General features: G+C 46.5%; 1 protein-coding gene across 1 annotated transcript in view; it reads left to right on the plus strand.

Annotated features, from left to right (window-relative positions):
• The window catches only part of pkn1a (protein kinase N1a), a 229,326-nt gene that overhangs the window by 110,414 nt on the left and 103,486 nt on the right, over window positions 1-15,426 (plus strand). Inside the window, exon 6 of the mRNA XM_070869845.1 lies at window positions 5,048-5,261. Coding sequence (XP_070725946.1) covers window positions 5,048-5,261 — 214 coding nt within the window. The remainder of the gene's footprint in view (window positions 1-5,047; window positions 5,262-15,426) is intronic.

A 15,426-nucleotide genomic window follows, 5' to 3' on the forward strand; every position in this document is an offset into this window, starting at 1 on the left:
TTCATATATCTATAGAAGCTTTTGCAGTCAGTTTTTATGTTCCCGGCAAGCTTCCTCTTATACTCTATTTCCCCCCTCCTAATTAAACCCTTTGTCCTCCTCTGCTGAATTCTAAATTTCTCCCAGTCCTCGGGTTTGCTGCTTTTTCTGGCCAATTTCTATGCCTCTTCCTTGGATTTAACACTATCCTTAATTTCCCTTGTTAGCTACGGTTGAGCCACCTTCCCAGTTTTATTTTTACTCCAGACAGGGATGTACAATTCTTGAAGTTCATCCATGTGATCTTTAAATATTTGCCATTGCCTATCCACCGTCAACCCTTTAAGTATCACTTGCCAGTCTATTCTAGCCAATTCACGTCTCATACCATCGAAGTTACCTTTCCTTAAGTTCAAGACCCTAGTTTCTGAATTAACTGTGTCACTCTCCATCTTAATAAAGAATTTTACCATATTATGGTCACTCTTCCCCAAGGGGCCTCGCACAACAAGATTGCTAATTAGTTCTTTCTCATTACACATCACCCAGTCTAGGATGGCCAGCCCTCTAGTTGGTTCCTCGACATATTGGTCCAGAAAACTATCCCTAATACACTCCAGGAAATCCTCCTCCACCATATTGCTACCAGCTTGGTTAGCCCAATCAATATATAGATTAAAGTCGCCCATGATAACTGCTGTACCTTTATTGCACGCATCCCTTATTTCTTGTTTGATGCTGTCCCCAACCTCACTACTACTTGTTTGGTGGTCTGTACACAACTCCCACTAGCATTTTCTGCCCTTTGGTATTCCGCAGCTCCACCCATACCGATTCCACATCATCCAGGCTAATGTCCTTCCTTGCTATTGCGCCACTCCACTTCCTTTTCCTTTCTGTCTATCCTTCCTGGATGTTGAGTTCCCAGCCTTGGTCACCCTGGAGCCATGTCTCCGTGATGCCAATTATATCATATTCATTAATTGCTGCCTGTGCAGTTAATTCGTCCACCTTATTCCGAATACTCCTTGCATTGAGGCACAGAGCCTTCAGGCTTGTCTTTTTAACACACTTTGCCCTTTTAGAATTTTGCTGTAATGTCGCCCTTTTTGATTTTTGCCTTGGGTTTCTGTGCCCTCCACTTTTACTTTTCTTTCTATCTTTTGCTTCTGCCCCTATTTTACTTCCCTCTGTCTCCCTGCATAGGTTCCCATCCCCCTGCAATATTAGTTTAACCCCTCCCCAACAGCACTAGCAAACACTCCCCCTAGGACATTGGTTCCGGACCTGCCCAGGTGCAGACTGTCCGGTTTGTACTAGTCCCACCTCCCCCAGAACCGGTTCCAATGTCCCAGGAATTTGAATCCCTCCCTTCTGCACCACTCCTCAAGCCACGTATTCATCAAAGCTATTCTGCGATTCCTACTCTGACTAGCACGTGGCACTGGTAGCAATCCTGAGATTACTACCTTTGATGTCTTACATTTTAATTTAACTCCTAGCTCCCTAAATTCAGCTTGTAAGACCTCATCCCGTGTTTTACCTATATGCACCACGACAACCCACCCCCTTCAAAATGTCCTGCACCCGCTCCGAGACATCCATGACCCTTGCACCAGGGAGGCAACATACCATCCTGGAGTCTCGATTACGGCCACAGAATCGTCTATCTATTCCCCTTACAATAGAATCCCCTACCACTATAGCTCTCCCATTCTTTTTCCTGCCCTCCTGTGCAGCAGAGCCACCCACAGTGCCATGGTCTTGGCTGCTGTGTGACATGGACCCCAGTCCCCATTGTGTGACACGGGCCCCAGTCCCCACTGTGTGACACGGACCCCAGTCCCCACTGTGTGACACGGGCCCCAGTCCCCACTGTGTGACACGGGCCCCAGTCCCCACTGTGTGACACGGGCCCCGGTCCCCACTGTGTGACACGGGCCCCGGTCCCCACTGTGTCACTCGGGCCCCGGTCTCCACTGTGTGACACGGGCCCCGGTCTCCACTGTGTGACACGGGCCCCTGTCCCCACTGTGTGACACGGGCCCCTGTCCCCACTGTGTGACACGGGCCCCTGTCCCCACTGTGTGACACGGGCCCCTGTCCCCACTGTGTGACACGGGCCCCTGTCCCCACTGTGTGACACGGGCCCCTGTCCCCACTGTGTGACACGGGCCCCTGTCCCCACTGTGTGACACGGGCCCCTGTCCCCACTGTGTGACACGGGCCCCTGTCCCCACTGTGTGACACGGGCCCCGGCCCCCACTGTGTGACACGGGCCCCAGTCCCCACTGTGTGACACGGGCCCCGGTCCCCACTGTGTGACACGGGCCCCGGTCCCCACTGTGTCACTCGGGCCCCGGTCTCCACTGTGTGACACGGGCCCCGGTCTCCACTGTGTGACACGGGCCCCTGTCCCCACTGTGTGACACGGGCCCCTGTCCCCACTGTGTGACACGGGCCCCTGTCCCCACTGTGTGACACGGGCCCCTGTCCCCACTGTGTGACACGGGCCCCTGTCCCCACTGTGTGACACGGGCCCCTGTCCCCACTGTGTGACACGGGCCCCTGTCCCCACTGTGTGACACGGGCCCCGGCCCCCACTGTGTGACACGGGCCCCGGCCCCCACTGTGTGACACGGGCCCCGGTCCGGGTTACACAGTGCGGACATCTATCCAATATAGGAAGTAGGCTCGGAGCTGTGGAAGTGCAGAGGGATTTGGGGGACAGGTTCACAGGACATTAAAGACATGGTATCAGCTAACTGAGCACTAATTCAGCGATTAAGTTATATCATAGAAATTTACAGCTCGGAAGGAGGTCATTCAGCCCATCGTGCTCGTACCGGCCGACAAAGAACTACCCAGCCTAATCCCACTTTCCAGCTCTTGGTCCATAGCTCTGTAGGTTACGGCACTTCAAGTGCACATCCAAGCAATTTTTAAATGTGAGGGTTTCCACCTCTACCACCCTTTCACACAGTGAGTTCCAGACCCCCACCACCCTCCTGGGTGAAGACATGTACACTCATTTCTCCTCTAAACTTCCTACAAATTACTTTAAATCTATGCCTCCTGGTTGTTGACCGCTCTTCTATAGGAAACTTCTTAGTCATACCTCCTACATTCAAGTCTGACTCATTGATATGTACCACAAACAGCAAGGGACCCAGTACTGAGCCCTGTGGAACCCCACTGGAAACAGCCTTCCAGTCAAAAAAATTCCCAACAACCATTCCCCTTTGCTTCCTGCCTCTGAGCCAATTTTGGATACAATTTGCCACTTTGGCCTGAATCGCATGGGCTCTTATTTTCGTGACCAGTGGGACCTTATCAAAAGCCTTGCTAAAATCCATATACACTACGTCATACGCACTACCCTCATCGACCCTCCTTGTTACCTCCTCAAATAATTCAATTAAGTTAGTCAGAGGCGACCTCCCCTTAACAAATCCATGCTGACTGTCCTTGATTAATCCGTGTCTTTCTAAATGACAATTTATCCTATTCCTTAGCAATTTTGGCAATAATTTTCCCACCACCGAGGTTAGGCTGACTGGCCCTTTTTCCCCTTTTAAACAAAGATACCACATTAGCAGTCCTCCAGTCCTCTGGCACCATACCTGTAGCCAGAGAGGATTGGAAATTGATGGACAGAGCCTCTGCTGTTTCCTCTTTTGCTTCTCTTAACAGTCTGGGATACATTTCATCCGGGCCTGGGGATTTATCCACTTTCAAAGCTGCTAAACCCCTTAATACTTCCTCTCTTACTATGTTTATTTCATCTAATATTTCACACTCCTCCTCCCTGATTGCAAAGTCTGCATCGCCCCTCTCTTCTGTGAAAACAGTTGCAAAATATTCATTAAGGACCATGCTCATTTCTTCCACACACAGAATTACCCTCATGGTCTCTAATAGGCCTCACTCATTGTCTAGTTATCCTCTTGCTCTTAAAACATCTGGGTTTTCTTTGATTTTACTTGCCAACATTTGTTCATGCTGTCTCTTTGCGTTCCTAATATTTTTAATTGCACCCTGCACAGAGTTCCTGCAGCATTGAGCCCTCGGTATCTGTCAGAAGCCTCCCTCTTTTTCTTTATCCCACCCTGTATTTCCCTTGACATCCAGGGGGTTCTAGATTTGTTAGTCCCACCCTTTTGGGAGGCTTTATTTATGAAGACAGACTAGAAAAACTTTTCATAGGAACAGAGAAGGTCTGATGAAGGCATTCAAAATTGAGCGGTAAATCAGGAGAAACTATTTTCATTGGTCGGTGACTCGAGATCTTCACCACGAGCAAAGGAAAGGTTCTTGGATGTGGACTGCCCTACCAGAATCCATCAGCCGTGGCTCAGTGGGTAGTCCTGAGTCAGAACATTGAGGGGAGATCCAGCCAGGCACTCCTGTACTGAGGAGGTGCAGCACTGTCAGAGGTGCCACCTTTCAGATGCGTCATTAAACGGAAGCCCCAACTGCTCTCAGGTGGATGTAAAAGATCCCACAGCACTATTGGATGAAGAGCAGGGGAGTTCTCCCTGGTGTCCGAGCGAATATTTAGCCTTCAACCAACACCAGTGAAAAAGAAAAAATGATCTGGTCATTATCACAATGCTGTTTGTGGGAGCTTGCTGTGCAATATTGGCTGTCGTATTTCCCACATTATAACAGTGACTACACTCCAAAAGTACTTCCTTGGCTGTAAAGTGCTTTGGGGCACCCGGAGGCTGAGCAAGTCTTTTTTTGTCTTTCTTTCTGTAAGAGCTCTTAATTGGAAATGGGTAAATCTTTGCAGAAGAAGAAAGATTTAAATGGGCAGGGGAATAGGATTAAGTGGATTGCTCTGTCAGAGAGCCAGCAAAGACGAGATGGGCTGAATGGCCTTTTTGTGCTCTGGAATTCAACGATTCTATCGCCATGTGTGGGACCTCCTTTGTATGGTTCAGCTGCTCACTGGATAAACGTGTGGCCATCGAAATAGGTCATGTGGTTCTGGTTTGTGTGTAACGTTTTAGATTGAAGTAATATACATTGTATATCCAAAAAATCTAATTGTTTTTAATCTTAGGCACAATCCAGGCTGAATGAGTCGAGTGAGAAGGCGGACCTATTAAAGCATTCTCTGGAGCTGAGATTAAATGAGCTCCCAGAGGATCATCCCAAAGGCTGTATCATTAAAGAGGAACTTGTTATGGCATGCTCTCCAGCATTCAGCAACCGCAACAGCACTTCCTACCAACAGAACCAGTACAGCACGCTCTGCAAGCCTTCACCACTGACGGGTAGGCAGTCTTTTCTAATTCACTCTTGGGGTGTGGATGTCGCTAGCAAGGCCAGCAATTATTGCCTGTTCCTAGTTGCCCTGAAGGCATTAAGAGTCAACCACATCGGCCAGACTAGGCAGGGCTGGCAGGCTTCCTTCCTTCCTTGGTGAACCAGTTTGGTTTCTGAAACAATCCAGACCTCAGTTTTCCGTGGGCCGGATTTTGTTCCCCGTGGCACTTGCCCATAGACACTCGATGTGATTTTACACTGGAACTTACTGTAAATTACAGATCCAAAAAGCGCAGGGCGCTCTACAGACCATCTGGGACTTGTGTGAACTGGACCAGCAACAGGGTATCTCCTTAATCAATCAGATTGAAGAATCGTTGATGAGCAGCGCAGAGTCTGAACCAGGAAGTGTCAGTTAGAATATTGAATTCAATGTGAAATAAAGAGAGGGAGAGAAAGACTGGATTAAGAGCGAGAGAAAAGAGAGATGGAAGGAAAAAGTAAACAAAAACATTTTATTTCAATTTTGACTTTTTTTATAGTCTCCGATAATTAAAATCTGAAGGAATGAGACTCCACGTTTGTAAATGTTAATTTTCAGTGCCAGAGAGGTTGATTGGCAGTAATTAACACTTGCCATGCCTTTAAAAGAGCACTTGCACTGAAATGGACAAGCCCTAACTTTTTCTGGGGAGTTTAGTTCCTACCTCTGAGGTAAGTGCAGTAACTTGACGCTGTTCAATGTATTTGAATGGTGAGTAATACTGTTATCATGCAGCTTTTGGAGGAGCAGGGCATCTCGAACAGCAACCTCTGAATTTCCGTGTTTAACTATGCATCGTGCAGTTGCTGTCTGATTTCCACATCAATAACTGGGCGCTGTCATTATTTCTACCACAAAATCGGGCCCAATGAGGTGCAGGTATGATTCATGCTGTATAAACACTCACAAAAACAACATTCCGCATGCTCGTGTGAATATTATAAAATCAAATAGGAGATGGAACAGTGACTTTTTTAATAGTATTTCCTGCATAAATTGAAGCAGTTTAGTTTTTTTCTGCACAAACGTGTCCTACAATCCCACAGCTCAAATGTACTCCAACAGTTCACAATCGCTGGATCTTTTGAGGTAATAGATTCTACAAAAATATAATCATTTGTTTTTCGTTTCGGAAAATTTTGGAATGTTCACCAAAATATAGATATCTCTGCAATTAAAGACAGTATGATATAGCCCACTAATATCTTTGTACATTTTCCTGAAAGAACGAGGTGCTATTAAAAAAGATATTCGGAAAGTAAAGAGAGAACATGAAAGAATGTTGGCAAGTAAAATCATAGAAAACCCAAAGATGTTTTATAAATATATTAAGAGCAAGAGGATAACTAGAGAAAGAGTGGGGCCTATTAGAGACCATAAAATAAATCTATGTGGAGGCCGAAGACATGGGTATGATTCTTAATGAATACTTTGCACCTGTTTTCATAAAAGAGAGGGGCGATACAGACTTTTCATTGAGGGAGGAGGAGTGTGAAATATTAGATGAGATAAACATAGTGAAAGAGGAAGTATTAAGGGGCTTAGCAGCTTTGAAAGTGGATAAATTCCCAGGCCCGGATGAAATGTATCCCAGGCTGTTAAGCGGAGCAAAAGAGGAAATAGCAGAGGCTCTGACCATCATTCTCCAGTTCTCTCTGGCGACAGGTGTGGTGCCAGAGGACTGGAGGACTGCTAATGTTGTAACTTTGTTTAAAAAGGGAGAAAGGGATAGACCGAGTAATTACAGGTCAGTCAGCCTAACCTCAGTGGTGAGAAAATTATTGGAAAAATTCCTGAGGGACAGGATAAATCTTCATTTGGAAAGACGGGGCTTAATCAAGGACAGTCAGCGTGGATTTGTTAAGGGAAGGTCGTGTCTGACTAATGATTGAATTTTCCGATGAGGGCAGTACATATGATGGATTATATGGATTTTAGCAAAGCTTTTGATAAGGTCCCACATGGCAGACTGGTCACGAAAGTAAAAGCCCATGGGATCCAGGGCTAAGTGGCAAGTTGGCTCAGAGGCAGGGAGCAGAGGGTAATGGTTGATGGGTGTTTTTGTGATTGGAAGGCTGTTTCCAGTGGGGTTCCGCAGGGGTCAGTGCTGGGTCCCTTGCTTTTTGTGGTATATATCAATGACATGGACTTCAATTTTGGGGGTATGATTAAGAAGTTTGCAGATGACACTAAAATAGAAACATAGAAATCTACAGCGTAGGAGGCCATTTCAGCCCATCGTGTCCACGCCAGCCGACAAAGAGCCACACGGCCCTCCGTCAGCAGCCCAGACAGTTGCATGTAAACCTATGAACAATGGCGGAAAGGTAAAGAGCATCCGGCCCGAGCATCCGGCCCAACCAGTCCGCCCCACACAACTGCGACACCCCTTGTATCGCAACATTCTACACTCCACCCCACCCAGAGCCATGTGATCTCCTGGGAGAGGCAAAAACCAGATTTAAAAACCCAGGCCAATTGGGGGAAAAAATCTGGGGAAATTCCTCTCCGACCCATCCAGGCGGTCGAAACTAGTCCAGGAGATCATCCTGGCCGTATTCGATTCCCTGCACCAGCTAACAAGAGGTTATCCAGTCTAATCCCAATTACCAGCTCTCAGTCCGTAATCCTGCAGCTTACTGCACTTCAAGTGAGGGTTTCTGCATCCACCACCCTTCCAGGCAGTGAGTTCCAGATCCCCACAACCCTCTGCCTGAAGAAGCCCCCCCCTCAAATCCCCTCTGAACCTTCCAACAACCACCTTAAAACTATGCCCCCTCGTAATTGACCCCTCCACCAAGGGAAATAGGCCCTTAATATCCACCATATCCAGGCCCCTCAAAATGTTATACACCTCAATGTGGTCTCCATTCAGCCTCCTCTGTTCCAATGAGAACAAACCCAGCCTATCCAATCTGTCCTCATAACTAAGATTCTCCATTCCAGGCAGCATCCTAATAGATCTCCTCTGCACCCTCTCTAGTGCAATCACATCCTTCCTAGAGTACGGCAACCAGAACTGCATGCAGTACTCCAGCTGTGGCCTAACCAGAGTATTATATAATTTAAGCATTCCTTATGCCTTCTTAACCACCTTATCCACCTGAAGAAGAAAGCTGCAGACTGCAAGAAGATATCAATGTACTGGTCAGGTGGGCAGAACAGTGACAAATGCAATTCAATCCGGAGAAGTGAGAGGTAATGCATTTGGGGAGGTCTAACAAAGCAAGAGAATACACATTAAATGTTACGACATTGAGAAATGTAGAGGAACAGAGTGCAGCTCCACAGATCCCTGAAGGTAGCAGGCCAGGGCAGATAAGATGGTTAAGAAGGTATACGGAATGCTTGCTTTTATTAGTCGAGGCATAGAATACAAGAGCAAGGGGGTTATACTAGAACTGTATAAAACACTGGTTAGGCCGCAGCTGGAGTACTGCGTGCAGTTCTGGTCACCACATTACAGGAAAGATATGATTGCACTGGAAAGGATGCAGAGGAGATTTAATAGAATGTTGCCTGGACTGGAGAATTTTGGCTATGAGGAAAGATTGGAGATGCTGGGTCTGTTTTCTTTGGAACAGAGGAGGCTGAGGGGAGACCTGATTGAGGTGTATAAAATTATGAGGGGCCTGGATAGTGGATAGGAAGGACCTGTTTCCCTTGGCAGAGGGGTCAACAACCAGGGGGCATAGATTTAAAGTAATTGGTGGGCAGTTTAGAGGGGATTTGAAGGGAAATTTCTTGACCCAGAGGGTGGTGGGGGTCTGGAACTCATTCCTGAAAGGGTGGTAGAGGCAGAAACCCTCACCGCTTTAAACAAATACTTGGATATGTGCTTGAAGTGCCGTAACCTACAGGGCTACGGACCTAGAGCTGGAAAGTGGGATTAGACTGGATAGCTGTTTGTCGGCCGGCACGGCGACCATGGGCCAAAATGGCCTCGTTCTGTGCTGTAAATTTCTAAGATGAACACATTGAGCTAGCTCAGGGCACTGCAGAGGTGCGATTAATATGATGTGGGATTTTCTAGACTGAGTGCTACCTGTGTCCAATCCATCTGATACCAAGCTGACCTTTGGCGTGCACAGACGTAGACTGCACCGTTTCCAAACGTGTGATTCACCGGACACGCTAAACAGGTTTGCGGTGTCCTGGTGACTCCGTTACCTCTGGAATCCCCGAAGGATTAATCTTTGCCACCCTCCTATTTCTCACCTATGTGCTGCCCCTCGGCGGCAACATCTGAAAACACATCAGTTTCAACATGTACGCTGACGATACCCAACTCTACCTCACCACCATCTCTCTCGGCCCCTCCACTGCCTTCTGGTTTGTCGCATTGCTTGTCCGACTCCAGTATTGGAAGAGCAGAAATTTCCTCCAACGAATATTGGGAATACCAAAGCTAATGTCTCCAGTCCCACCATAAACTCCATTCCAAAGCCACCAACTTTATCCTTCTTGGCTACTGCCCGAGGCTGAGCCAGACTGTTCGCCACCTCTCTGATCTATTTGATCCTGAGTTGAGCTAATGATCAGCTTCCATCTCCGTAACATCGTCCGTCTCCACCCCTGCCTCAGCTCATCTGCTGCTGAAACCCTCATCCGTGCTTTTGTTACTTCCAGACTCGACTCTTCCAATGCTCTCTTGGCCAGCCTCTCGACTTAGCCTCCATAAACTTCAGCTCCTGCTGCCCGTATCTGAACTCTCACCAAGTCCCGTTCACCCATCACCCCTGTGCTCGCTGACCTACATCGGTTCACATTTAAAATTCTCATCTTTGTGTATAAATCTATCCATGACCTCATCCCACCCAATCTCTAAACTCCTCCAGCCCCACAACACTCCGAAATATTTGCGATCTTCCAATTTTGGCCTCCTTGGGCACCTTTGATTTCCATCTCCCCACCATTGTCAGCAGTGCTATCTGATGCCTGGGGCCCTATGCTCTCCCTAAACCTCTCCGCCTCTCTCTCCTTGTTTAAGAGATTCTTCAAAATCCAGCCCCACTTGCCCTAATATCTCTGTGGCTCGGTGCCAAAGTTTGTCTGATAACGCTCCTGTGAAGCCCGTTGGGATGTTTTACTATGTTATAGGTGCTATATAAATGCAACAAATTAGGAACAAATAATAGTTGGTCCAAATCTGTGAGCACAATATCATTAGGATTGGAATGGAGTTCGAAAGGGACCAGGAACAATGCGAAGGTGAAAACTGGAAGAGGGCTAATTTCAGTGTCAAAGTTGGCTTCAAATTTGTACAGATCTCGGTGTGTGTGAAGGAAAAGCTCTTTAGTTCTGGGACAGATTCCAGGACAAATTTGGATCATTGAGAGGAATTTAGTGGGCTTGATGATCAAGACACGCGGCAGTAGCGATAGGGCACAAATGTAAGTTTGTTACAAAAACAATTGAGAGGGTAGAAAAGATTTTCTTTACATAGCGGATGATTAGATGTAAATTCTCCACCACAAACTGTTGAAAACAGTCTATAAATGATCTTAATGGGGATTAGATAGTTGCCTAAAAAAGTGGAACTCGGGGTGGCTCTGGGAGAAACAACAGTCTTCGATTTAATGGGGCAAGGCCTGTGCTTGTGTGAGATTGGCCCTGCATCCGCCTCTTCCTTTAGTCCAAAATGGCCCAGAACTTGAGTTTGTAATGACGGTGAAACTGTCAGCATTCACTGTTATTACTGTGTAAAAATAACAGCAACTTTTTGCATCCACACATGCACAGTTAAAGGCAGAAATCCGGACGTTGCTGTCAGTGATACCCTGCTCCGCCACAGGGTGCGCTGTTGCAGTCTTCGCAGAATCTGCGATTGGATGTGAACTTCAACTTTGTACGCACTATTCTCGCTGTAACAACCGTCGCAAATGTTCCGCCTTGTCAATGAGGTTTTAATGTGGTGCTAAGTTGGAATTATTTCAGAACAACCTTTCTAGCCCTGAAAAACGAATTTTACAAGTGTGGAGTGTCTTTCCCATCAGAATAACATTTTAAAAATACACGATTTTTAAAATAATAAAAGTTTGTTTGATATTTCCGCTTCTACCTTAATAAGAACATAAGAAATAGGAACCGGAGTCGACCATTTGACCCCTCGAGACTGCTCCGCCATTCTGATCTGATCATGGCCTCAACTCCACTTCCCTGCCCACTCCCCATAGCCTTTTGCTCCCTTATCACTCAAAATCTCACGTGTATGTCCCAATCTTTATTTCCATTTCTGTAAAATGATTAAAAAGTGAATTATTATTTGTGCGTTTTACTTCCTGATTTGTGGTCTCTGAGAATTCCTCAAACATACGGGTGGATCATCCATCCTGTTGCCTCACTGTTACTGGACGCCACAGATTCCCTATAGAGGGCGCCAGATTCAAAGTCACGTCCGAATAGAGGGAACTGACACTGTGGAGTCCACTGAATCTCTGGGCAGCTTTTCCCTTCGCCACTCACCGCACAATCCGGGCCAACGATTCTGTTTCTGGAATTAATTCTGTTATTCTCAAAGACCCACTTTTAATCAGGTTACCTTTTGTGACATTCTCAGTGGAAATCATTCATTTTCCTGCAGTAGCTCTGAAATAGTGATTTGATGAGATGCTTTTCGAATCACAGAACGGTTACAGCACAGAATGAGGCCATTCGGCCCACCGAGCCCGTGCCGGCTCTCTGCAAGAGCACGACAGCCAGTCCCACTCTCCCGCCCTTTCCCCGAAGCCTGCCAATCTTTTTCCTTCAGGTACTTATCCAATTCCCTTTTGAAAGCGGTGACTGAGTCTGCCTCCACCACCCTCTCAGGCCGTGCATTCCAGATCCCTAACCACTCGCTGCGTAAACAAGTTTTTCCTTACATCGCTTTGGTTCTTCCGATCACCTTAAATCTGTGTCCTCTGGTTCTCCACCCTTCCGCCAAAGGGAACAGTTTCTCTCTGTCTACACTGTCCCGACCCTTCGTGATTTTGAACACCTCGATCAAATCTCCTCTCAATCTTCCCTGCTCCAAGGAGTTCAACCCTAGTTCACCACTACTCTCTGCTTCCTGTCACTTTGCCAATTTCTTATCCATGCTGCCACTGTCCTTTTTATTCCATGGGCTTCAATTTTGCTGGTCAGCCTGTTATGTGGCACCTTATCTGCTCTTATCAACCCTCTCTTACCTCATCAAAAACACAATCAAATTAGTCAAACACCATTTGCCTTTCCTTAATTAATCCCTACTTGTCCAAGTAACTGTTAAGTTTGTCCCTGATTATCGTTTCTAAAAGCTTCTCCACCGCTGAGGTTCAACTGACCGGCCCGTAATTGCTGGGTCTGTTTTTACACCCTTATTTGAACAATTTGAAATTCCCCAGTCCTCTGGCACCAGCCCCATATCGAAAGAGGATTGGAAGATTATGGCCAGTACCTCCGCAATTTCTTCCTTCACCTCCTTCAGCATCCTAGGATGCATCTCAGCCGGTCCTGGTGACTTTGCAACTTTAAGTACAACCAGCCTTTCTGGAACCTCGTCTTTATCACTTTTATCCCATCCTGTATCTCCACTACCTCCTCCTTCACCGTAACTTTGGCAGCATCTTCTTCCTTGGTAAAGACAGATGCAAAGTACTCATTTAGTACCTCAGCCATAGAACCATAGAAATCCACAGTGCAGAAGGAGGCCATTTCAGCCCATCGTGTCCGCGCCGGCCGACAAAGAGCCACACGGCCCTCGGTCAGCAGCTCTGAAGGTTACATATAAAAAAACCAATGAACAATGGCGGAAAGGTAAAGAGCACCCAGCCCAACCAGTCGCCCCACACAACTGCGATACCCCATGTATCGCAACATTTTACACTCCAACCCAACTGGAATCATGTGATCTCCTGGGAGAGGCAAAAAAACTTATTAAAAAACCCAGGCCAATTGGGGAAAAAAATCTGGGAAAATTCCTCTCTGACCCATCCACTCAATCGAAGCTAGTCCAGGAAATCACCCTGGCCGTATTCGATTCCCTGCAGTACTTACCATCGTATCTGCGCCAGCCAACAAAAGGTCACCCAGTCTAATCCCACTTACTGTGCCTTCTGCCTCCATGTGTAGGTCTCCTTTATGGTCCCTAATCAGCCCCACCCCTCCTCTTTCTACCCATTTACTATTTATATGCCTATAGAAGACATTGAATTCCCTTTAATGTTAGCTGCCAATCTATGTTAAATGCTTCATTCTCTGCTTGGCAATCAGTAATGATCAGTGCTGGGACCCCCAACTATTTACAATCTATATTAATGACTTGGAAGAAGAGACAGAGTGTAACGTAGCCAAGTTTGCTGACAATACAAAGATGAGAGGAACAAAAAATCTGCAAAAGGACATAGACAGGTTAAGTGAGTGGACAAAAATTTGGCAGATGGAGTATAAGGTTGGAAAGTGTGAGGTCATGCACTTTGGCAGAAAAAAATCAATGAGCAAGTTATTATTTAAATGGAGAAAGATTGCAAAGTGCTGCAGTACAGTGGGACCTGGGGGTACTTGTGCATGAGACACAAAAGGTTAGTATGCAGGTACAGCAAGTGATCAGGAAGACTAATGGAATCTTGGCCTTTATTGCAAAGGGGATGGAGTATAAAAGCAGGAAAATCTTGCTACAGTTATACACCTGGAATACTGCATGCAGTTTTGGTTTCCATATTTACAAAAGGATATACTTGCTTTGGAAGCAGTTCAGAGAAGGTTCACAAGGTTGATTTTGGGGATGAGGGGGTTTACTTATGAGGAAAGGTTGAGTAGGTTGGGCCTCTACTCATTGGAATTCAGAAGAATGAGAGGTGATCTTATCGAAATGTATAAGATTATGAGGGGGCTTGACAAGGTGGATGCAGAGAGGATGTTTCCGCTGGTGGGGGAGACTAGAATAAGGGGCTGCCCATTTAAAACTGAGATGAGGAGAAATTTTTTCTTCGAGGGTTATGAATCTGTAGAATTCTCTGCCTCAGAGAGCTGTGGAAGCTGGGACATTAAATAAATATTAGACAGAAGTAGACAGTTTCTTAAACGATAAGGGGTTATGGGGAGCGGGCGGGGAAGTGGAGCTGAGTCCATGATCTGATCAGCCATGATCTTATTGAATGGCGGAGCAGGCTCGAGGGGCCGTATGGCCGACTCCTGCTCCTATTTCTTATGTTCTTATGTATGTTCTTATTCTCACACACTCTTTGCCCCTCTTATTTCCTTTTTCACTTCCCCTCTGAACTTTCTATATTCAGCCTGGTTCTCGCTTGTATTCTCAACCTGACATCTGTCATACGTGCTCTTTTTCTGCTTCATCTTCCTCTCTAGAATGCTTTGTGAATTTTTTGAGGATGTTTCCAGTAGAGTGGACAAGGGAGAACCAGTTGATGTGGTATATTTGGACTTTCAGAAGGCTTTCGACAAGGTCCCACACAAGAGATTAATGTGCAAAGTTAAAGCACATGGGATTGGGGGTAGTGTGCTGACGTGGATTGAGAACTGGTTGGCAGACAGGAAGCAAAGAGTAGGAGTAAATGGGTACTTTTCAGAATGGCAGGCAGTGATTAGTGGGGTACCGCAAGGTTCTGTGCTGGGGCCCCAGCTGTTTACATTGTACATTAATGATTTAGACGAGGGGATTAAATGTATCTCCAAATTTGCAGATGACACGAAGTTGGGTGGCAGTGTGAGCTGCGAGGAGGATGCTATGAGGCTTCAGAGTGACTTGGATAGGTTAGATGAGTGGGCAAATGCATGGCAGATGAAGTATAATGTGGATAAATGTGAGGTTATCCACTTTGGTGGTAAAAACAGAGAAACAGACTATTATCTGAATGGTGACAGATTAGGAAAAGGGAAGGTGCAAAGAGACCTGGGTGTCATGGTACATCAGTCATTGAAAGGTGACATGCAGGTGCAGCAGGCGGTTAAGAAAGCAAATGGCATGTTGGCCTTCATAGCGAGGGGATTTGAGTACAGGGGCAGGGAGGTGTTGCTACAGTTGTACAGGGCCTTGGTGAGGGCACACCTGGAGTATTGTGTACAGTTTTGGTCTCCTAACTTGAGGGAGGCAGCGAAGGTTCACCAGACTGATTCCCGGGATGGCGGGACTGACATATCAAGAAAGACTG

Source organism: Pristiophorus japonicus, assembly GCF_044704955.1.
Source record: "Pristiophorus japonicus isolate sPriJap1 chromosome 24 unlocalized genomic scaffold, sPriJap1.hap1 SUPER_24_unloc_1, whole genome shotgun sequence".
Taxonomy (NCBI): Eukaryota; Metazoa; Chordata; class Chondrichthyes; family Pristiophoridae; genus Pristiophorus; species Pristiophorus japonicus.